The sequence below is a fragment of the Cetorhinus maximus genome, chromosome 14, assembly GCF_964194155.1.
Source record: "Cetorhinus maximus chromosome 14, sCetMax3.hap1.1, whole genome shotgun sequence".
In the NCBI taxonomy this organism is placed as follows: Eukaryota; Metazoa; Chordata; class Chondrichthyes; order Lamniformes; family Cetorhinidae; genus Cetorhinus; species Cetorhinus maximus.
Window position 1 is genome coordinate 13,330,151 of NC_135892.1, and position 25,743 is coordinate 13,355,893.

General features: G+C 40.5%; 1 protein-coding gene across 1 annotated transcript in view; it reads left to right on the top strand.

Moving 5' to 3' along the window:
* Positions 1 to 508: 508 nt before the first annotated feature.
* The window catches only part of rab1ab (RAB1A, member RAS oncogene family b), a 30,538-nt gene continuing 5,303 nt past the window's right edge, over positions 509 to 25,743 (top strand). Inside the window, exons 1-3 of the mRNA XM_078556514.1 lie at positions 509 to 727; positions 14,787 to 14,859; positions 21,985 to 22,080. Coding sequence (XP_078412640.1) covers positions 705 to 727; positions 14,787 to 14,859; positions 21,985 to 22,080 — 192 coding nt within the window. The 5' untranslated portion in view covers positions 509 to 704. The remainder of the gene's footprint in view (positions 728 to 14,786; positions 14,860 to 21,984; positions 22,081 to 25,743) is intronic.

Here is a 25,743-nt window from a genome sequence, read left to right on the forward strand (position 1 = left end):
ATAACCCTGCCACCTTTTCCCAACACAAGTATTAACTCAGTTCCAATTTTGAATTTGCTGCTTCCACCACCTTAAAAATCTTGGAATGGTTGCAGTATTATTTACAAAGTAGTTCCGAGAATGTCTTATGATGCGCTTCTTCAGTTACCACTGGTCATACACAAACACATTGCCCTTGTGAAACCTCTTACTTCATGATTGCCTAACAGCTTGCCTTGCCCTGCCCTGCCTGAGGTCCATCCCCCACCCACGGCTCAGGACAGGCTGCCACGTGTTCAGCGGTGACGCAATCCGAAGGGGAGAGGAAAGGTGTCAGCGCGCGCGCATGCGCACGAGTGGGGAGGTGCGGCGTGTGACGTCAGCCCGCACCCGGCGGGCGGCGCGGGGGCCTGTGGGGATTGTAGTCACGGCGGGCGGGCGGCGCCAGCTGCGAGGACGGGGCGGGTGACGTCATGGGCCTACAGCTCCCAGCGGGCGCCGGGGCGCCGCCGGCTTGTTATTTCCTGGTTGGTCAGGCCGCCATTTTGGGTTGTGACTGAGGGCCGATCGGAGCTGAAGGGGGGGGGGAAAGAAAGAGAGAGACTGCTCCCTGACAATTCAATAGAGAGCTCCAGAGAGAAATATTACCTCGGAGAGCCCTGAGAGGAAAATAACAAGCAATACGAAAAAAAAAAGATTCAGCTGACCGGGGGTTGAAAAGTGAGATGTCAACCATGAATCCCGAGTAGTAAGTGCCTGCTTTCTCTTTCCTTTTTCTGTCGGGTTGATGCCGCTCCCTGGGCCTGGGGCCTGGGCCTAGCAGCCGCTGTCAGGGAAGGGGGAGGGGGGGGAGATAGCCAGCTTCTCTATTGAGAGGGAGGGGCGACCTCCCTGACACCCCCCGGGCCGGCTGCTGGTGATGACAGTCACCGGGAGAGTTCAGAGGGAGGGAGGGGACCGGCTTAAAGCGAGAGCCAGGCCTTTCAGGATTGATGTCAGGAAGCACTTCCTCATCTACACAGAGGGGCAGTGGGAATCTGGGACAACTCTTACTGTTCAGGTGTTGGGGTGGGGGGGTGAGGAGATTGGAAATTTCCAAGCTGATGGATATTTGCCAAATGGAGTTAAGGGTTACACACTGCGTTGGGTAAATAAGAGTGAGATAGAAATAAGCCATTTTCTGATTGAATGGCAGAACAGACTGGAAGGTGCTGAGTGGCTTCCTCCTACCCCCTTGTAACGCCTAAAGAGGCTGAATGGCCGCCTGTCCCTGTGTAACAGGCTTGAGAGGCTGAATGGCTGCCTCCTACCCCAGTTTAACAGGATTGATGGGCTGATCAGCCTCTTGTCTTGTGTGGATGTGAAGTGAAGAAGCTGCCCCCAGTGGGTTCTGGCAATGACACTGTTTAACTGTTGACTACCCCCCCCCCCCCCCCCCCCCACCCCTGTTCTGGACAAGACATAGCTGTGTCTATCCCTTTTCAGGCTAGACCTTGTATAGAACTGCTTCCTGGAATCTTGTAGCTGTTGAGTTTTACAGTTAATGGCAAATCTATTTTTTTTTTAAGCTATGAACTGCCTGTGAAAGTTTTTTTGGCATATTTACCTTGAACCAGTCCAAAGTGATCCACCCAGGTGTTGATCACGTGGACCTTGCTAAATACTGAACACTCAGCATAAGCAACTCTGGAATGCCAGTCCTATTAGTTGAACGGAACAGTAGCACGGTAAATGCTTTTTTGGCAGCCTAATAATTCAAAATTAGTTACGCCCCAAAATGTCAGTCAATTTAAGTTTCACATTTCTTATTCACTACAAACTAGTTTGTAGAGAAAAGCACAGATGTTACAAAATGTGCATGCCAGTGAATAGTGAGAGAGACTGGCTCATCTTTGCCTCTGTTCTTGAGTGGCCTAACAGTACAGTACTTCATGCCTGGCCTTGCACAGAAGGCTTCTACAATATAGCTGTGTCTATCCCTTTTCAGGCCAGACCTTGTATAGAACTGCTTCCTGGAATCTTGTAGCTGTTGAGTTTTACAGTTAATGGCAAATCTATTTTTTTTTAAGCTATGAACTGCCTGTGAAAGTTTTTTTGGCATATTTACCTTGAACCAGTCCAAAGTGATCCACCCAGGTGTTGATCACGTGGACCTTGCTAAATACTGAACACTCAGCATAAGCAACTCTGGAATGCCAGTCCTATTAGTTGAACGGAACAGTAGCACGGTAAATGCTTTTTTGGCAGCCTAATAATTCAAAATTAGTTACGCCCCAAAATGTCAGTCAATTTAAGTTTCACATTTCTTATTCACTACAAACTAGTTTGTAGAGAAAAGCACAGATGTTACAAAATGTGCATGCCAGTGAATAGTGAGAGAGACTGGCTCATCTTTGCCTCTGTTCTTGAGTGGCCTAACAGTACAGTACTTCATGCCTGGCCTTGCACAGAAGACTTCTACAATGACGCACAGGAGGACAAATAGTGAGTGGATCAGCTCCTTGAAAGGAGCTAATTAGGAAATAGTTGCTAGTATGTTTAGCATGTTTAAGCAGTTAATCGATAATTTGAACTATGGCCCTTGAGTTGTCAACTGGCATGGTTCAGTTCATTGTGAAGCAATGTCAGGTCAAGTGTTGAGGTTTGCGAATGTCCTGTATTTATGTAACAACGTCTGTTAATGCATATTAAACAAAACATAATGCTCCACCTAACAGCAATCATTCCCATTCGAGGTTGGTTTCATCTCTGGCATTTCTGACAATGTAGCACCTCCTCAGTCATGCACTAAACTTGCAGCCTAGATTGTGTGTAAATGCTCTGGGAGGGCTTGTAGCTGTGACCTTCTGATTCAGAAGTTACCAGTGGAGCCATGCTCACACTTGGGTTGAAGTGCTGCCAACGGAATGGAGTGTGCAGCTGTGTGCAAAGTGTGAAATTAAACTTATTGAAGGATTTGCTGTAATCTTTTTCTGTAACATCGCCCATCTCCACCCCAGCTCAGCCCATCTGCTGCTGAAACCCTCACCCATTCTTTTCTCACTTCCAGACTCAACTATTCCAGAGCTTTCCTGGCTGACCTCCCAAGTGTCACACTCTAAACTGGAACTCATCTAAAACTCTGCCTATTTCCTAACCTGCACCAAGTCCCAATTACCCATCACCAGTTTGCCCAATAGCCTACATTTGGTACATTTTAAAATTCTCATTCTCACGCGCAACTCCCTCCATGACTGTGCCTGATTCCATCTCTGTAACTTCCTCCCACCCTCGGGGAACTCTATGTTCCTTAAACTCTGGCGCCTTGTGCATTCCCACCACCCCACCATGCTTTTAATCATCTAGACCCTAACCTCTGGAATTCCCTCCTGAGCCCCTCCACCTCTCCCATCTGCTGCAAAATCTACCTCATTGACCAAACCTTTAATCACCCATCCTAATATTTCCCCATTTGCTTCATTGTCAATATTTGTCTGATTACACTCCTATGAACAACATTGGAATATCTTGCTTTATTAAAGATGCTATATAAATGCAAGTTGTTGTTCAGAACGTGCAATTTGGGATAATTTCTTGGAAATGTCTGAATGCAAAGCAAATTTCAAACCTTGTATTTAATAAAATTCAGATAAAAATATAAATTCGCACTTTTATTGAAGTAATAAATTATAAATAGATCTTGTAGGAAATAAAGGCAACTATTTGGGCTGACAGTATTCCATTTGAAATGTTATCAGTAAATAACTTGGATTAGAAAACAAGTGGAGAATTTACACATTGAAGGATCACCTTAGGACAAGTAACTGAAATTACATTTATGTTTTTAATTTAATTTGCCATATGTTTTGTGTAATGATTAACTTTTACATCAAGTGTTGGACCTGAGAATTTAAATAAATGAGAAAATTGTGTTTTCTCTGAGGTGAGGGGTTAATGTGTTCAATTATTGCCGTTGCCACATGCTGGTATGATTTGTTGATGGATTCCGTTTATAAGCTCCAAAATACAATCCAAGTCATCTGAAAGAATTCAAATGGATTTGACCATATGTTGAAGCTAATGCACTAGCAACGTTAAGTAATATTGTAATGTGGATTTATGATGTAACATGAAACCCCTGCATAGTGGATGGATATCCTTGACTGTGTTGGAAAAGGGTTTATTTGTGTTTGTTTACTGAATGTATCCAGTCTGAAGCTGCAATCATCAGTTACTGGGATGGAGGTCAAGGCCACTTGATTATATGTTATATTGGACTTGTCTTAACCATATTCTAATGGGCTGAATTTGAAATATTTTGGACATTTTTTACTCTGGAATGGGTTTGGTGAGAGTTTAGACGAGAATTGCAAGTGGTTCTGGGACTTAGCTTTGAGATTTGCAGATAAGCTTGACAGAATTAATTAATTCACTTGAATAGAGGGAATGTGTTTTAATGAGGAGCATGTATAATACCAACTGTAAACCGGTTATTTACTTGATCACATAACTGGATGGAGAGGATATAACATGTTTCAAGTCTGGAAGTGGAAATCCTATTTCTGCCACAATTTTTGCTATGCTGGCAAAGTTGTTAAAGCAATACACAATGAGTGGAGACTATAAAGATACAACCAGAGGGGGTGTAAACAGATGGTTTAATAATGTCATTTATAATTCATAGTGTGGAAAATTTGTTTTATCTTGAAATTTTAACATGTCATTCATTTCCCTAAGATTAAGTATGCAGAGAGTTTGTTCTAGAAGTAGGCCAAGGGGTATTTACAGATTTCTTTATAACAATCAACTCTAGATTTTGGAGGAGGAGAATGAATAGAGAATCGGGTCAATGTGTGCTTAAAATTCAGTGTTGATCTGATTTGCCTTCCCTCCCCCATTCCCCTCTTTCTGCACCCTTTTATTTGCCCCAAAATCAATCTGTGCATCTTTGTTCCCTAGACTACTGAGTATTGCTAATGGCCCTGAACTCTTTTTGGGGGGGGGGGGGGGGGGACCAAATTTGGCATTAGTTTGTTTCTTCATTAATACATTCAATGTGGGATATAATGTGGTCCATGCAGTAAAAACAGAAAATGTCAGAAAACTGAGGTCCAGCAGCATCTGTGGAGAGAGAATTCTCTTTGAGTGAGGCTTGACAGATTAGACACAGGTGTTGTTTCCCCTGGCTGGAGAATCTAGGACATGGGGGCACAGCCTTAGGATTAGGGGCTGATCAGTTAGCACTGGAATGAGGAGAATTTTTTTCACTCGGGTTGTGAACCTTTGGAATTCTTTATCCCAGGGGGCTGTGGATTCTCCATTGTTGAATATATTTAAGACTGTGATAGACAGGTTTTTGGTCTCTGAGGGAATCGAGGAATATGGGGAGCAGGTGGGAAAGCGGAGTTGAAGGGTAACCATGACCATACTGACTGACAAGCTTGAGAGTCATGCAAAGCAATCATGTGATCTTCTTTGGACTTCCCAGTGTAGAGGATGCCATATTCTGAGCAGTAAATACAGTTAATGGAAGTTTCACCTGGGAGAGGATTCAGGACGGGCTCTGAGTGGTGGAAAGGAAGGAGCTGAAAGTACACTGTGCGTGCATGGGAAGGCAGAGAGGTTGTTTAGGTGATTGCCTCCAAAACCCCCGGTACACTCTTCAATGATCCATTCAATGCTGGGCGGGGAAGATGTGTTTGGTATTGGCATCATGCTGTAGTTAGAGGAAATGACGGAGGATGATCCTTTGATTTATGGAGGCTGATGTGTGGAATGTGGGGATATGGGGAACCCTATTGTGGCTTTGGAGGGAAAGTGTGCAAACAAATGCAGGAAATGGGACAGACATGATTGAAGAGGGTTCTGTCAACCACGGTGGAAGGGGATCCTCGAGGAAAAAAGATATGTTGGAAGCACTAATAGGAAAGCGGCATCTTCAGAAAATTGTCAGAGGCAGAGAAACTGGGAGAATGAAATAGGATTCTTGCAGAAAGTGGGATGAAGGAAGCACAGTTAAGGTTGCTGTGGGAGTCAGTGGGCTTGTAGTGAATGTTGGTCAATAGCCTATCCCCAGAGATGGAAAAAGTCAGGCAGGGGAAGGAAAGAGTTTGAATGGATCACATGAAGTTGAGGGAAGGGTGGGAATTGGAAGCAAAGCTGATGAAATTTTCCAGTTTGGGGTGAGATGAAGAAATGTAACTGGTACAATCATTGATGTTCTGGCAAAAAAGAACTCTGCAGATGGGTTATGAGTGATGCTGAGCTGATGTTTATGCTTTCAAATCATTTTTAAGACCAGAAACTTTACAGCATTTCCTTCCATCTGAATTTTACCAAGCTGTTTCTGACAACCCTTTATCCCCATGCCCCAGCCCAAGTTTTACTTGGTTCAGTGTGATTCAAACAATGTACATTGCTGTATTCAGCAATGCTGAGTTTTGTGAACTGGATGCTGGAACTCGAAGCAGAACAATGTACATTACTTGAGGGCAAACTATGGACAAATATCAAGATATTCAACCTAGCACTTTCCCTCGTTTAGTATGTGGATGCGGTTTCACCTTCACTGGTGAGCTGAGAATAGGCAGCCAGTTCTATTCTCCTTACCCACACGCTTGTCTGAGAGAGGTTCAGGCACAAGTTAAACTGACCAATTTTTTTCTTTCCTCCTTTTAATGCTCATGTATATATTTTGAAGACTTTGTGTGTGGAACTGCAGGAAATGATTGTCATGTGCTATACAAGCTGTTCAGTTAACTAAGCTTTGAACTGTCACTGGTTAAATTCAACAAAAAAGGCACTGTCCTTTCAAAACTCAATCTAATTACATGTTTATTTGTAGCAAACTATTTCCAAAAGTTCCATTGGGGGAACATTGTAATCTGTTTGTTCTTTAGACAAAACAAACACAATAATCCTTACTTTGTTCAGATGGAATTTAGATGTATTATGTATATTGAAAATGATTTTTTTGAAGCCCTCGTGTAAGTGATATATTAAACTGAACTGGAAACAAAAGAAGACAAGAATGTATTATCAGATACCTGCTGTTTTGGTGTTTGACCTTGTGGAAATGTTCATATCCTAACAAACATCACAAGATCCTCGGTTTGCAATGTCAGATCATTGTCTTATTTTGTGAAGTTGGATTTAACCTGGGGGCAGAATGGTTTTATTGTGTGACTCTTTAAGGGTGCTTTGTTCTAATTCATTACTAACTTTTGTTAGGGCGTAATATGTAAGTAATCAGCCATTGTCTACGATTGGGGTCAAAGGTTAAATTGATCTAAGCAAGGCCATTTTGCTGAGTTAAGTGTATATGCTGTCTCATAGCTGCTTGGTGTAGCTGCTTGGTGTAATTCTGAATATTGTAAATTTTTGTTTGTGAACCACAAGAAAGAACATACAGTACTTGGAGTAGTTATAAGAATAAAGCCTACAAAAAGCTGATGTTTAGTTTGATTTCTACCAAAAGGTGGTGGTTGGATATGAATGTAAAGATTTTGGGAATTAAATACTGCAGTTAGATGATGGTAATTGTTATTCTTGTGCGGGATCAGGGTTTGTAGTTTTGTTTATTTCTGTCAATCCTGTTGCGTTAGTTGTATTTTCTCAGGCATGTCCTATGATACTATAACAGAGGGATTACTCTGATAACTCTTTCCAAGAGGCACGATACACTATGTGGTTTCCTTCTGTGTTGTGAAATACAATATATGTCTCATTTCCAGGAGGAAGATTAAAATACAAAGCTAAACTGATTTCGGAATTATGTGTTGGTACATCTTGATAATTTGAGCACTGTTGGGCCTAGGGCCTAACAGGAAAGTATCCATTCAGTTGCATTAATGGGACATGTTAACATTCAGTTACCTCAGGTATCAATACATGATTCTGCACAGCTTCCAAATTAACTTTTGATCTTTTATTTCTGCTTTTAGTACTGATTTAATGTTGAGTTTTGTACAAAGGACATGGAAAAAAGATAGTAAAAATTAAGCCAGAAAGACAAATGAAAAATACAAAATGTATTGGCTACTAGGGAGAAAATCAAGAAATTACATTTGGAAGTTGTGATATTTAACCATGGATTATTTATTAATGATTCCACCACAATCCTCCACTATCATTAGTGTCTGATTTCCACCAACTACACACCTTTGAGCAGGGCAATATGATCTTAATACAACTTTTAAAGTGAATTTGAGAGAAAAAAGCAGTTGGCTCAAATTTCCGCAATTCTTAAGCATACTAATTGGTTAAAATATTTCATTGACTGAACAACTTTCATTCCCTAGACAGGTAGAAAAATTACTAATCAAGTAAGGAGCATCACCAAATATCCACTTTTATTCCAAACCTAACATTCTAGAACCAGGAAAATCATGCACCTATATTTTTTGGACTGCTTTTGGCCATCAGTTTCTTTTCCAGGTTAGTAGACATAGTAAATATAATACTTAGAATAGAGAACACAAAATTGCACTCGAATCTCGCATGTAGATGAGAAATAAGAGGCTAGGGGTGAGAAGGATCAAGGCAGCCACACTCTGCTTGACAGTGAAGGAGCAGTGTAGGAGGGCAATGGTGTGGTACAGGGAGTAGAATTTTGACGTTTGCCAATGATACAAGACTTGGTAGCAGTAAATATTGAACAGGATAGGAACAGATTTCTGGAAGACAGACTAATGAAATGGGCAGACACATGGCAGAGGAAATTTAGGATAAGTGTGGAACAACATGGAAATGCAGCATTATTTAACATGATGCAGGAAAAGGGGACCTGGGGGTGCATATTCCCAAACTCTAAAGGTAGGAGGGCAAGTTGACATGGTTATGAAAACAAATGGGATACTTGGCTTTGCAAATAGGGGCATTGGATAGCAAAACTAGGAAGTTACGTTAAACCTTTACAAAATTTTGAGGGGTTTTGATAGGGAGTAAGAAGAAACTCTTAGGGGAAATGGGCCAGTAATTGAAGGTTATGAATTTAAAATACTTGGTGCAAAGACTAAAGGGGAAATGAGAAATTATTTTAGAGGGTTAAGATCTGCAATGCGCCACCTGAAAGGGTGGCGAAATCCAATCCCACAAGAAGTTTTAGTAGACAGTTGGACATGTATTCGAAGGGGATTAATTTGCAGGATAATGGGGTGGGAAAAGGTTGGGTCAGGCATGATGGGCTGAATGGCCCTCTATGCTGTAAGATTCTATGATCCTGTGCCAGCATGGACCAGAAGCAGAAAGGATTTGGATGCAGCGAAATGCTCGACAACTTGCTTTAGTTGTTCTTGTTTGCTTGAGCTGGTAAAGAAAGAACTTGCATTTATGTAGTGCCTCATCACAACAGTAGCAGACACTAAAACACAACATACCCAATTTATGACATTTGAAGAAATACTATTACTGATATTGGTTTCCAGTAGAATTCCAATCATTTACTATCTTGTATACTTCCATATGATCACCTGTCACCTTTACCAGTTTCTCTTTGTTCTTCAACGCAGTCCTCTGCCATTGGGCATCAATTTTCTTGTCCTATATACTGCACAGAGCTTGTGATATCTTTCTGTTTGTTTTGATGACTGGAATTGGACATAGTGCACACTACTTAGGCTACACTAAGTACTGTGTGAGAGTTTGATTTCTTCGTTGTATATATGCTCCTTTATCAGCTATATTGTCCAACAATCTGTTTATTTTGTTGCTTGCTGCTCCAAGTTGAGAGTTACAAGAGGCCACCTGTGGGAGTGGATCTGACCTGAATGGAAGTGAATGGGTTAATACCACATACTTTACTAGTTAACTGTTTTACTTGTCAAATTGTGTTCACTCCACTGTTTTGTGTACAAGATAAGAGCTCATGGTATTGAGGGCGATATTTTAGCATGGATAGAGGATTGGCTAACTAACAGGAAACCGAGTTGGGATAAATGGGTCATTTTCAGGTTGGTGGACTAACTAATGATGTGCACAGAGATCAGTGTTGGAGCCTGAACTATTCGCAATCTATATTAATGACTTGGATAAAGTGGCCAAATGTATTGTTAGCCAAATATAATGATGCAAAGATGAGAAGGAAGGCAAGTTGTGAGAAGGATGCAAAGAGTTTGCAAGGGATACAGATAGCTCAGGGGAGTGGGCAAAAAATTTAGTGGATGGAGTCTAATTTGGGAAAATGTGAGGTCCACTTTGGCAGAAAGAATAGTAAAACAACATATTATTTAAATGGAGAATCTACTGCAGCACTCTGTAGTCTGAGGGATCTGGGTGTCCTTGTACATGAATCACACAAAGTTAGCATGCAGATACAGTAAGTAATTAGGAAGGACGTTCCTTTATTGCAAAGCAGGTAGACTATAAAAGTAGGAAGAGACGGAGGACTTGAAATGTCAACTGTATCCCTTTCCGCAGATGCTGTCAGACCTGCTGAGTTTTTCGAGGTATTTTTGTTTTTGTTATAAAAGTAGGAAGCCTTGTTTTAACTCTAGAGGGTATTGGTGAGACTGCACCTGGAGTACTGTGTACAGCTTTGGCCTCTTTAAGGAGGGATATAATTGCATTGGAAGTAATTCCGAGAATTACTGAGATGAAGGGCAAAATAAAAGTTCTGAAGAGGACTTACATTGGACTTAAAACGTTAGCTCTGTTTCTCTTGCCACAGATGCTGCAGACCTGCTGAGTTTTTGCAATACTTTGTTTTTATTACTGTACTTGAGATGAAGAGGTTGTCTTATGATGAAAGGTTGGGTCAGTACTGATTGGAGTTTAGAAGAATGAGAGGTGATCTGATTGAAAAATATAAGACTCTGAGGGGGGGCTTGACAGGGTGGATGCTGAGAGGATGTTTTCCACCAAGGGGGAATCTAGAACTTGGAGGCACAGTTTGAAAACAAGGAGTCTCCAATTTAAGACGGAGATAAGGAGGAATTTGCTCCCTGAGGGTTGTTAGCCTTTGGAATTCTCTTCCCCAGAGAGCAGTGCAGGCTGGGTCATTGAAAATGTTCAAGGCTGAGTTAGATTTTTGACAGACAAGAGAGTCAAGGGTTACAGGGGACAGGCAGAAATGTGGAGTTAAAGCCACAACCAAATCAGACATGATCTTCTGGAATAGTGGTGCAGGCTTGACAGGCTGAATGGCCTACTCCAATTTCTTATGATCTTATGTAAGGTTATTAACACTATTGTAATGTGTGTCACTCAGATTGAAGGGGATTCTCTGAAAATTTAAGCTAGTATATTTTTAAAACTCAGTTCAATCTCAATATCAAGTCTACAAAATCAGAAATTCCACATCTGACAGTTTCAGAAATGAAAATTGTTTGGCTATACCAGGCAGGTACAGCCAGATAGTGTGTCACTTACTTCCGAGATCCAGTATGGAAGGACTGGATAGCACCTCTACAGCTGGAGGTTCATCACTTTGAGATCGCAGGCTAACACCAGTCTCCCAGAGGGCAAGGCAGCCGGTTCACCCCCACCAGCCCATAAATATAACTTGTATAAATTCTGAAAAGATTGAAATCTGTATGTCTATAGTTAGCATAGACTGACTGTCTACAGAACCTAATCCTGAGTTAACAGCAATTCATATCAACTCAGATGCTGAACTCATCTGTACATTTATAATTACCAGTTACAGCTGAATTACTGCAACATAACTGAACTGCCTGTTTAGTCTCCACTCAGTTAACACTGCTGTATTCTGTATACTCAACATTTAAGTACTGCATATTCTAAGGTTAATAAACAGCTGGTTCATGACTGCAGCATGTAGTCTGTTGTTTTTGATCATTGGCACAAAAGGGTTGCTGCACTTGGCTCATTTGTATCCTGCTGGGAGTTTGGTGATGTAAATACTGATATCTCAAATGTTGGTAAGGTAGTTTGGAAGACAAAGTTGGACACCATTCACTCCTAGGCTTGGTGTGATGAGCCAAGATGGCTCCTTAAGGCAAAAGATTAAGAATTCAATTGGTACCCTTTGATTTATATTCATATTAGAATATACATCCATGTTGTTCAAGCCACTGTAGTTGGAGTGGTTATCTTGTGTCTGAGAGTGAAGTAATGGGGATGCCTCCATTTTGCAGAGGAAGGTGAAAGGTGTATCTGAGAAGGAAGTAAGAGAGTGACTAATGGAAACAAATATTTGAAAGGGTCTCAGGAGCAGTTTGAACCTTGATTTCCTTTCCTGTATTCTATTCATGCAACTCCAGTATAATGAAGCCAAAGATTGTTTTTATAGCCCCATCTTGCCACGACTTTCTCTTCCTTTGCGCTGTTCCCCTGCACCCCATCTCTCTGCCCCCCAACCCCAATAAAAAGCTTTGGTGACTATTTTATTAAAATCCCTGGCATTAATTCCAGAAAGTTCTGAAAGCCTGTACTTCTGTTGTTTGATTTAATAACCAAAGCAAGACTATTATTCTTTATCTTTTTATCTTTTAAGAATTTATCTTTCAGTTCCACAGCCTGTTGTCAGACTGCTTGCCTGACTTTGAATACTGGGTGAGTCTCAATTTCTTCCATTTAAGCATTGGAAAGAATGTTCTTTGGTCCCTGCTTCTGATTCCATAAAACTCCCAGCCAGTGCTTCAGGTTAAACTAAGCTGTCAGCAGCTTCAGCATTCTATTTGACCCAAAGCTCAGTTATCCCCTGTCTCTCCAATCTCCTCTAGCCCCAAAACCCTTCCAGATCTCTCTGCTGCTCCAATTCTCTTGACTCTTGAACATCCCTGATTTTAGTCACTGTACCGTTGGTGGTGGTGCTTTTGGCTACTTGGGCCCTAAGCTTGAATTCCCTTCCTAAACCTCTGCTTCTCTACCCCTCATTCTTCCTTTAAGAGGCTCCTTAAAGCCTACCTCTGACTAAACTTTTGGCCATCTGCCCTTGGTGACTCAGTGTCATATTTTGTTTGATTATGCTCCTGCACAGCACTTTTGGGATAGTTTACTACTTTGAAGCTGCTGTATCTGTACAAGTGCACTCTCCTGCTCGCCCATCACTCCTGTCTTTGCTGACCCAGTCCCTACAATGTCCCAACTTAAAATTCTTATTCTCATGTTTAAACCTTTCCCCCAATCCCTCTAACCTTTTCCATTCCTTGAAGCTCTTTCGCCCATCAGCAAATGATTAGGAAGGCAAATGGAATGTTGTTTATTGAAAGGGGAATGAAAGTAGGGATGCTTTGCTATGTTGCACAGGGTGTTGGTAAAACCACACCTGGAGTACTGTGTACAGTTTTGGTCTCTTTATTTAAGAAAGGACATAAATGCAATAGAAGCAGTTCAGAGAAGGTTCATCCAACTGATACCTGGGATGGGGGCGGGGGGGGGGTGGTTATTTTATGAAAGGTCGGACAGGCTGGGCCTGTATCCACTGGAGTTCAGAAGAATTGAGAAGCGATCTTTTGGAACATATAAAATCCTGAGGGGACTTGACAGGGTGAATGCTGAAAGGACGTTTCCCCTTGTGGGAGAGACTAGAACTAGGGGGCATAGTTTAAAAATAAAGGGTCTTCCGTTTAACCTGAGATGAGAAGAAACTTTTTGAGGGTCACGAGGCTGTGGAACACTTGCCTGGAGAGCGATGGAGGCAGGGCCATTGAATGTTTTTAAAGCAGAGGTAGATAGATTCTTGACTAACAAGGGAATCAGAGGTTATTGGGGGTAGGTGGTGTTGAGGCCACAGTCAGATCAGCCTTGATCTTATTGAATGGCGGAGCAGGCTCGAGGGGTGGAATGGCCTACTTCTGATTCGTATGTTCATATGCACCCTCAGGGCTCTGTATTCCTGCTACAGTGGCCTCTCATGAAGCCCCACGCTGCAACTCAACTTTGGTAGCTGTATGTTTAGCCATTCAGACTCGACATTCTGGAATGCTCCCTGTAAACTCCCCAACTTTCCACCAGCTCTGTTGCTTTAGGGTTATCTTTAAAACTCACCTCTTGGACAAAGCTTTTGTTCATTCCTGTTATCTCCTTTGGCTTGACATCCACTTTTTTGTTTAATTACATCTCTGTGAAGCACCTCTGCCTCTCTATCTCGCTTTCCTCTTTAAGACGCTGCTTAAAACCTACCTGTTTGACCCAGTTTTTGGAAACCTAACCTAATAACTCCTTAGATAAAAGCAAAATACTGCGGATGCTGAAAATCTGAAACAAAAACAAAAATAGCTGGAAAAACTCAGCAAGTCTGACAGCATCTGCGGAGAGGAATACAGTTAACGTTTCGAGTCCGTATGACTCTTCATCAGAATTAAGGAAATATAGAAATGAGGTGAAATAATAACTCCTTATGTGGCTCAGTGGCATACTGTTTTATAATGCTCCTGTAAAGCACCTTGGAAAGTTGCATTACATTAAAGGTGGTATATAAATACAAGGTGTGTGTGTGTCTATATTGTTGGGATGATTTTCTACATTAAAGGCACTATAAAAATGGAAGTTGTTGGTACAGTTTACCTTCCCACCTTCAGGCTAACAGCTAGGGAGGAAATCAGACAAGGTTGGAACATTGTTGGATGTGGACCTCTGGCCAGGTGTCCAGTGCTCTCTTCAGTGAAGGTTATTTACTCAATCCCATTGTCATAAGCTGCCAAACTCTCTCATAAAGAATAATCATTTGGGTGAAGTAGCAAAGAATTGTTAATGTCCACAGAAGCATAATTGTTTTTGGGTGAGGAGAAAGTTCCGTATTCATGCAGCTACAATAATGAAAGGTGACTGCATGATCAGCCATAATATATTAATGTATATTAATAAAGAACATGAAGTACCCTATGCAATCTTTTGATAACTTCTGTTGCTTTTATCTATTTCAGTGACTATTTATTCAAGCTGCTGCTGATCGGAGACTCTGGTGTTGGGAAATCTTGTCTCCTCCTTAGATTTGCAGTAAGTACAGCATTCACTTTGTTAAATAGTAACTTTGTGGCAATTTTTATACCAGTTTTATAATTGTCATAAAGACTAACTACTTAATTACATGTAGTATTTTACACTCGCGTGTCTAGAGTATCAATTGCACTTCACAGTGGCACCCCAAACAGCACACTGAAATCCAAATTTGCCTTTTCCATTGTTGCAAGGATTACAGAATCATTACAGGAAGTGAGTGAAGCATGCTAAACACGCAACTTTGTGTATAATGAGTAAAGACGGACAAGTGGAACGTCAAGTGAAAAAGCACAAGGTGTAAAATCATATCATGACCTTCTGAATTTGGGTTGTGCCTGAAGAATGTATTCTGAACTACATGACACCAGTTTGGAGTTTTGGTATTTTAAGATTTATCACCAGCAGGAAGAGATTATTAAGGTGAAGAAGAATCAAGTATCATATTGAAGCACATTGGCTTGTGTAATTTTCCATATAGAATACTAGTACTTGTGTAGTGAAGTGCAGGATAGCTTTTTGATTTGGAGTGAAATATAGCTGGCAAGGGTCTTGGCAACATGTATGTAATGAATCAACCACTTCAGAGACCTCCCCTAACTCCCCCACCCTCAACACCACCAGGTTCACCTTTTTGTTAGGGATTTGGGTGAAGTTTTGAAAATCTAATATGTATTATTGAACCCTGAAGATGAGAAATTACTTTCTTTAACAAATAAGCTAATTCCCAGGACTGAGAGGAATCAAAGCATAACAGAGAGAATCACAGGACTTTAGTGTAGTTCTGTTGAGGTGTTTGTGCCCTGTTAAGTTCAGTTTGACAACAGTGTCCAGAAAAATAACTGGCCCAAGAGTTGATCAGAAATTAAAATTATTTGATCAGTTGCTAATGGTGCACGGGAGGTTTGTGATATGGCCAGTTGGCTATTAGGTCTAACTTCTAAACCTAGACAGCTTCAGAATAGTGCACCCTACTCTACAGTGGGATTGGCTTGGCTATCTTCTCTCTTCCCAGCACCCCCAAAAAAGCAAACTGAGCTTATCCACCTCATGCCCCCACTGCCCCCGCAACATAAACTTGTGCTCATGTCTATTTTACAAACCTCCCATGCATCATTAGCGAGTGAAACCTAAGCCCAGCTTAGGTTTGTGGTTCTCTCTGTTATGGTTTGATTCCTCTCAGTTCTGGGAATTAGCTTATTTGTTAAAGAAAGCAATTTCTCATCTTCAGGGATCAATAATACATATTAGATTTTCAAAACTTCATCCAAATCCCTAACAAAAATGTGAACCTAAAAGAATTTCTGGAAAGCAATTATCATTGCTCTGTCATATACATGGCTGATATGAATCATCAGCTATTAATTGAATTCAAATATGCAGGTTTTAAAAATGTTTTGATATAGTTCTTAAAATTGCTTCTTTTCCATAGTGTAATTTGTTCACTAGTGCAAAAATACGTATTATCTGGCCATATCTAGACTGACAATGTATATTGCTGAGTGCTTGTTTAATGATTTTAAACCTCCTGATATTCATGTGAAAGCAAAAAAGCTCTGTGTAATGCTTAAATTATTCCGTGAAGTAACAGATTACCTGTCTCCTTCATATTGTAATTTCACCAATCTTCCAAAATGAAAGCACTCAAATCTTGCATTGTTCATGTCAGTGTCTGTTTTGTTGAGATGAAGCCTAAGGAGCATGATTACAATTAGATTGAATGTGTAAAATATAAATTGCCTTTGAATTTTCGTCAGCTGACGACCAGAGGCAGGAGCCTAAAAAAATCAGCTTGTTCAACTCTAAATTGACTCTAAATAAGGGATACATTGAGTGGATGGATATATTTGAATGGGATCTTTGTTCAAGTGTGTCCATCCAGATATTCATACTCCTCCCCCTTGAACTAAAGAGTCATCAGCCCTTGCTAAGTAGTAGAGAATTGCATAAATGAAGGGTGTAGGCCTATATTTTAACTTGTCATAGTCACTCCCCTGATTGTCAAGGTAATGCAACTCTGCTTTGAGTTAACATTTGCTGTCCCTCAGCCATGATGTTGAGGTTGGGCAGGATGGTGGGGAGGGGACAGAGAGAAAGTTAGAAACTAGAGCTTACCTTTGTGTACTTGGGAAGATAGGACACTATCCATGGTTTCTGTATCCAATTTGCTAGTTCATGATCAGAAAGGAAATATTTGTGGGTGAAAAGTTTGCTGTGATACCCATCCTCATGGATGATTAGTCAGCCATACAATTTCTGCACAGATTTATGCATGCAAGTAGCCACAAATGAAGCTGATAACGCTGGTGAAAGATTCCTCCAAGAGGAGGAAATGGAGTATGAGTGAGGCAGGGAACAAGCTTTCATATGTCAAGCTCTTTGTAAGGAACTTGATTGGAATTTAAAGTTAGTTTGTTTTGGCAGGAAGATTGAAGAGTACGTTTTTGTACTATTTTGCACTTAAAACTTTTTAAAATGTGATCCATTGCAGATTCACACTTGATAGTATTCAACCCTTTTCAAATCTCAGCCTTGTGAATAAAGATCAGGCATTTCAGTAAGAGTTGGGCGTTGGCTTTTACTGTTCACTTTAAAGTGATATTGTGGCTTAACATGTTGTCTGCCCATCCCCATAGACAAAACATATGGGATATGGTTTCTATTCTTCCCATCTTCAACTCTCAAAGAACAGAATTATAACCTCTTTGAAAAGTTTCTCTTGTCTCGTTATTCATCTAAGGGTTTCTTTTAGCTATATAACACCACACAGTGTTTGAAAACATTCATTTTTGGCTTTAAGTTGTCTATTGTGTGTCTTAGTTTCACAAGTAGGGAAGCAAATATGGCTTGGTGTTTGTGCCTGCTAACCTCCCCCTTTTCCACACATTATCTCAGTGCAATTTCTAAAATGTTCAATTTGCTTTTCACAAGAAAATTTTGCAACTCATTTCAAACAGACAGTAATGAGTTGCATTTTAAAATTGCAGCATAATTTTGAGCCTATGCTAGTTGTATGTATTTGCTCAAATATGCAGTTTTATGCATATTTACCTATAGAGCTAAAGAGCAAACCTGGAAATTAAGATACTGGATTTTCAGATTTCCTAAGGTCCAAAGATTCTTGAGTGTTAACTGAAATGGTGCAGAGAGTTGCTTATAAAAACAACGTATTCTATGAAAAAACTTAAAACAGTGGAAAAAGTTAATTATTAGGCAGCATGCTCTGGAGGAACCACCTGTTCAATTACAAACCTAGTCTTTGTTTAAAGTGTTGCAAACAGGTCTGTGGCCTGCAGTCTCACCTTAATTCTTGTGGCTGGTATAAGTTAAACAGGGTAGGTTTCTACCTTTTGATCTATATGGTATAGTTTTTAAAGGAGACACAAAATGTTGAAGATGGCTGTGGAGCAGCATGCACTTAGAATGGTGAAACTCACTGATAACAATTTGGAAATAGTAATTGCAGATTTTTAATTCTCTCATTGTGTGTTTCAGGGCAAAGTATCTAGTTAATAATTTGAAATGTTAATTAAATGTGGATTGCATTGTCTACTCTTAACATCTTATTGAGAGGCCAGGCCTTCCTTCAGGTTCATATTCATTTGTCTAATTTAGTGCATTTTGGATTTCAAAGGGGTCTGTTTTTCCTCTTTCCCACCCCCCCTCAGATTTACAAGTACATTTTTATTACTGGTTGTTTTTCCATTTTAGTGTACATTTTTGAAACTTTATTTCCTGCATGGCAGAAACACTTCCTGTAAGTAGATGAGAGAGAAATTGTTCAGCTTAAAGGGAAGGATCTAAGACATATTGGAAAAGGTTTGTGCAGCTGGTAAGATTTTTCCACTAGTTAGTGGTTTGGTAAGAAAGTTGCACTAAACTAGAATTTGTGATAAAAGTATAAAAATGAAGAATGGTTGACACATTTCAATTTTGTAAAAACACTACAAATGGCTACTAAAGTAGTCAGTAATGATATTTCACCAAGATGAAGATATTAAAAGGTACAGGAAAGTTTGGAGCACATGGTTAGAAGTGGATCTAGCTCTGATGCCAATACATCGGTACACCCTCCCTCTTGTGCTGAAATTTCTGTGGTCAGGCAATATCACCCTAAATGCAGTAAATCTTCTGCCACGACAGTAAAGTGAGAATTTGAATTTACTGTGTTGCCACAAAAGTGCCATTACTGCTCTTTTTTTTTTGCTTCTACTAAACATGCAGGAAATTGACGTTATTCAGCCCTAAGTTTGAGTGGTATTACAGAGCTTGGAGGAAATATGTAAGCTGCTCCCTTTTGCACAGTCAATTCAAACTTTTCATACCAGTAGCAGTGGTCTTGTGTACAAGTTGTATTCTGACTGAACTATACTGTGGTTTAACTGGAAATGATTGTCTTTGTTGGAGAGCTTGTTTAGGTTGATCTCCACTTGTAAGTTGTTAAATAGTAAGGCAACCTGCAGACATGGGTGGATGGGGGTGGAGGGAAGTGTATATTTAAAAAAGGTATTTTCATAAATTTAGACTTGATTTACTTTAATTGCATGCAGCCTAATTACTGGATCCCAAATTAATCCTTTGAACTCTTTTAGTTCGACAGAGATATAACCATAAGGAAAAAACTCAGACACTGAATTAGCAAATATATTTTGTTCAATAAACTTTGATAAAATAAAACAATACACTTATCAATTAACTAAAGGAGCAAAAGGACAAAAAAATGCACTGCAGACTTCGAATACAAATGAACACACAAGCAGAAAACTACCTCAATCCTTCTCGCTGGCAGGAATTCTGCTTCTGTTTTGGAAGGAAACTGGACCATCCAGGGTCCACACCAGCAGGAATTCTGCCAGTGCCCAGAGCTGCACTGCCTGTTCTCGTGCCAATAGGAATTCTACCTCTGCCTCCGAGAAAACACAATACCTGCTCCCTTTACTTAGTATACACAAAGCAAGATGGTCCCTGAAACCCTCTTTTATACCTAATTCTAGCATCATCCCACCTTGATCCAAAGCTGTTGTTAATAGCCAATTGGTCAATAGTATTGTGAGGGTGTATTTCATTGGATCAAATCATTTTTGCTCATTGCCTTGCCCGTCCATTGTCTTATGACTAAGATGGATTCTTTATCTTAGTGGACACACTCATCCTTAGGGGTACTTACCAGAATAGTTGGTAACACTTTGTTTTGATAGCTGCTTTGGAGGAATAATGCAGTTGCTTCCTACAGATATTCTTATAGCATGTTTAAAATACAGATAGGAATGTCAGTAGCAAAACCAATATAAACCAACTCTTATTAATATCAGATTAATTACTTCAATTACAGAGTAACTTAGGTATTTCTAATAATCATCTGTTGTTGGTCAGTTGCTACTTTATAACACTAGTTAATGTACTAAAATATTGCATAGCTTGACAGAAAATGGTCAAATCACAAAATGGCTTCTTTTACAAAATGGCATCTTGACCTTGTTAGCCTATTGCAGAACACATGTTCTACAAGCCTCTAAAAATGGTCAAGTTAAGCAGGCAAACTAAATCTTACTAAAATAAAATCTAAAACCTAGGGCAGCTTACAGAAGGTTCTGTATTCATAATGGTGAGTTGTGATGAATTCCTGCAGTAATTCAGCACTAGTTGGTAGTTGTTGAGTCTGTCCATGCATAACATCAATTGCAGAACATAGTGTCCTGAATCAATTTAGAATATTGTACTGAGCGCTCCTGAGTTCCAGTACTGGAAATATAAAGGCTATTGTGTGCAACTACATTAAAAAGAAACAAAGAATAATACAAGTCATAACACATATACTAGATAATACCAAAGAAAGAGGGAGAGGTGATCTTTTTACAGTTCTTAGTGTGACAAACCTATGCACTTATTGATGAGAGTTATAGCAGAAGAGTGCTGTGCTAACCTGTCTTACCATTCTCCTTGCCTTGGAGGGAGGCAAGTTCCAACTGCTCGCTTAACCAAGCTATCACAGGAAGATAAAGCAAAGTTGCCACACCCAGTATTTGTGTTGCATTTGATGCTAATGTTCTGTTTCTGCTTCCTCAGCTGGAATCACACTTTTCAACTTTCTGCTTGCAGTAGAACAGGCAGTGTGTGTAGGAGTGTTGTGCTCTTTCTGGAAATGATTTTTCTGCGTAAATGCTGCCTTAAATTGGTGCTTTCTTCACATAATAATATGAATGGAAATGGAAGTATGTTTTTAGAAACTGCCTAACACCCTCAGTGTTGAATGGTGAATAGTGAGTGGCTATTTTCATGAGTGGACCGTGCTGTAGTGTGGAGCTGCTTCAAAAACAGCAGTTTGTAAGTTAACTTTTGTAACTTTCTAATCTTTCCTATCCTGTTCCCCAAGCATTCTTTCCCCATGACCAGAGCACATGGCTGGTTGTCATTTTATTTAACTTCGGGCTGATGCTGGCTCCTCAGGCAGCTGTGGAAACACCCAGAGCAGACGAACAGCATAAGCGCAATCAGGGTTGTTCTCTGGAATGACTTCATAGACTCCGTATGAGTGCTGCCTGTAAGTGGCAGCCGGATGCTGAGCAATGCTTGTGTCATGGTTTCATGTGGTTATCAAATTGTGATTATCTGTATTCAGCATTAGCAATATAACATTTTGTATTGCTTCCTTAGTCATGTATTGCTGTCTGATTATAACCTGGGAGTGATCTGCAATCCTCGTTCCTAACTGATTACACTTCTCATCGGCAAGTTTTTAATTCAGAAATGCAAACTGCAGAAGGCAATACAATTAAAAATGAAAACAAATATGTAACACTATATTCCAATTGAAGATAAGTAGAATTTTAAAAATAACCAGTTATTACGACTGATCTATGCACTTTTAGGCAACATTGTTCAGTAGCATCAAATATTGTTGCAGAGAGAAAGTGATTTCCACAACTTCCTCAAGATATTGTAAAAGTTTCAAAAAACCAGACCCAAAACTGGGTTGCACAGATATTACAGTCCAGCAGATGGATGAAGCCACAAAATCCCGATGTTAGGAACAATTCACATTAATGGGAATATGTCAGTCAAAAGTAGGTTGTTTGATTCTGGTATTACTGTACTTTAAAGCTTGAATATTCTGTTCATTTCCAGGATGATACATACACAGAAAGTTATATCAGTACAATTGGTGTGGACTTCAAAATCAGAACCATAGAGTTAGATGGCAAGACTATCAAACTTCAAATCGTAAGTATTTATAAATACTACAGCATTGCAATAGTGAAATTGCTAAAATTCATAGTTGATTATAAATTAAAAGGCTAGAAATTTCCAACATGATATCTATTAATCATTTTTTATCACTATTTTAAAACCTACCTTCATTTAGATTCTGTGATTCATCTAACATCTCCTTAAAACCTACCTCTTTGACCAAGCTTTTGGTCACCTGGCCTAATATCTCCTTATGGTTCAGTTTCAAAATGTGTTCGATAATTGATCCTCTGAAGGGCTTTGAAACATAGAAAATAGGAGCAGAAGTAGGCCATTCGGCCCTTCGAGCCTCCTCCGCCATTCATTATAGTCATGTCTGATCATCCAACTCAATAGCCTACTCCCGCTTTCTCCCTGTATCTTTTGATCCCTTTCGCCCCAAGAGCTATATCTAACTCCATCTTGAAAACATACAATGTTTTGGCCTCAACTACTTTGTGGTAGCGAATTCCACAGGCTCACCACTCTCTCTGGGTGAAGACATTTCTCCTCATCTCAGTCCTAAATGGTCCACCCCGTATCCTCAGACTGTGACTCCTGGTTCTGGACTCCCCCACCATCGGGAACATCCTTTCTGCATCTACCCTGTCTAGCCCTGTTAGAATTTTATAGGTTTCTATGAGATCCCCCCCTCATTCTTCTGAATTCCGACGAATATAATCCTAACCAACTCAATCTTTCCTCATATGTCAGTCCCGCCATCCCAGGAATCAGTCTGGTAAACCTTCGCTGCATTCTCTATAGCAAGAACGTCCTTCCTCAGATAAGGAGACCAAAACTGCACACAATATTCCAGGTGTGGTCTCTCCAAGGCCCTGTATAATTGCAGCATGACATCTCTGCTCCTGTACTCGAATCCTCTGGCTATGAAGACCAACATACCATTTGCCTTCTTTACCGCCTGATGCACCTGCATGCTTACCTTCAGCGACTGGTGTACAAGGACACCCAGGTCTCGGTGCACATTCCCCTCTCTCAATTTATAGCCATTCAGATAATCTGCCTTCCTGTTTTTGCTACCAAAGTGGATAACCTCACATTTATCCACATTATACTGCATCTGCCGTGCATTTGCCCACTCACACAGCTTGTCCAAATCACACTGAAGCATCCCTGCATGCTCCTCACAGTTCACCCTCCCACCCAGCTTTGTATCATCTGCAAATTTGGAGATATTACATTTAGTTCCTTCATCCAAATCATTAGTATATATTGTGAATAGCTGGGGTCCCAGCACCGATCCCTGTGGTACCCCACTAGTCACCGCCTTCCATACGGAAAAAGACCCATTTATTCCTACCCTTGGTTTCCAGTCTGCCAACCAGTCTTCTATCCATCTCAATACCCTACCCCCAATCCCATGCGCTTTAATTTTAGACGCCAATCTCTTATGTGGGTCTTTGTCGAAATCCTTCTGAAAGTCCAAATAAACCACATCCACTTGCTCCCCCTTATCAACTCTACGTTATGTCCTTGAAAAATTCCAGTAGATTTGTCAAGCATGATTTCCCTTTCGTAAATCCATGCTGACTCTGCCTGATTCTGCCACTGTTTTCCAAGTGCTCAGCTATTAAATTCTTTATAATGGACTTTAGAATTTTCCCCACTACCAACGTCAGGCTGACTGGTCTATAATTCCCTGTTTTCTCTATACCTCCCTTTTTTAATAGTGGGGTTACATTAGCTACCCTCCAATCTGTAGGAACTGTTCCAGAGTCTATAGAATCTCGGAAGATGACCACCAATGCATCCACTATTTCTAGGGCCGCTTCCTTAAGTGCTCTGGGATGTAGATTATCAGGCCCTGGGGATTTATCGGCCTTCAATCCCATCAATTTCCCCAACACCATTTCCCTACTAATACTGATTTCTTTCAGTTCCTCCCTCTCACTAAACCCTGTGTTCCTCAACATTTCTGGTATGTTATTTGTGTCCTCCTTTGTGAAGACAGAACCAAAGTATGTATTTAGTTGGTCAGACATTTATTTGTTCCCCATTATAAATTCCCCTGTTTCTGACTGTAAGGGACCTACATTTGTCTTCACCAATCTTTTTGTCTTCACATATCTATAGAAAATTTTACAGTCAGTTTTTATGTTCCCTGCAAGCTTACTCTCGTACTCTATTTTCCCCTTCTTAATCAATCCCTTGGCCCTCCTTTGCTGAATTCTAAAGTGCTCCCAATCCTCAGGTCTGTTTTTTTTTCTAGCCAATTTGTATGCCTCTTCCTTGGATCTAATACTATCTCTAATTTCCCTTCTAAGCCCTGGCTTGGTCACCTTTCCTGTTTTACTTTTGCAGCAGACAGGAATAAACAATTGTTGCAGTTCACACATGCGCTCTTTGAATGTTTGCTATTGCCTATCCACCGTCATCCCTTTAAGTAACATTTCCCAATCCATCATAGCCAACTCGCACCTCATACCATCATAGTTTCCTTCATTAAGATTCAGGACCCTAGCCTCAGAATCAACTACGTCACTCTCCATCTTGATGAAGAATTCTATCATATGGTTGCTCATCCCCAAAGGGCCTCGCACAACTAGATTGCCAATTATTCCTTTCTCATTACACAATACGCAGTCTAGGATGGCTTGTTCTCTAGTTGGTTCCTCAACGTATTGGTCCAGAAAAGTATCCCGCATACACTCCAGGAATTCCTCCTCTACGGTATTGTTACTAATTTGATTTGCCCAATCTATATGCAGATTAAAGTCACCCATAATTACAGATGTTCCTTTATTGCACGAGTCTCTAATTTCCTGTTTAATGCCATTCCCAACATCACCACGACAGTTTGGGGCTCTATATACAACCCCCACTAACTTTTTTTGCCCTTAGTGTTTCTCAGCTTTACCCATACAGATTCCACATTGTCAGAGTTAATATCTTTCCTCACTATTGTGTTAATTTCCTCTTTAACCAGCAATGCAACTCCACCGCCTCTTCCTTTTTGTCTGTCCTTCCTAAATACTGAATACCCCTGGATATTCAATTTCCATCCCTGGTCACCCTGCAGCCATGTCTCCATAATCCCGACTATATCATATCTGTTTACATCTATTTGCACGGTTAATTCATCCACTTTATTGCGAATGCTCCTCGTGTTAAGGCACAAAGCCTTAAGGTTTGTCTTTTTAATATTACTTGCCCAGTTCCCACTATTTTTCACTGAGGCCCCGTTTGATTCTTGCCCTTGATTTCTCTGCCTATCACTTTTCTTATTCCGCTTTCTGTCTTTTGTTTTTGTTCTTGATTCCCCTTCCTCTGACTCCTTGTGTAGGTTCCCATCCCCTGCCGTTTTAGTTTAAACCCTCCCCAACCACTCTAGCAAGTATTCCTCCTAGGACATCAGTCCCGGTCCTGCCCAGGTGTAACCCGTCCAGTTTGTACTGGTCCCACCTCCCCCAGAACCAGTCCCAATGTCCCAAGAATCTGAAACCCTCCCCCTCACACCATCTCTTCAGCCACGTATTCATCCGATATATCCTGCTACTTCTACTCTGACTAGCACGTGGCACTGGTAGCAATCCTGAGATCACTACCTTTGAGTTCCTACTTTTCAACTTACTTCCTAACTCCCTATATTCTGCTTTTAGGACCCCATCTCTTTTTTTACCTATGCTATTAGTACCA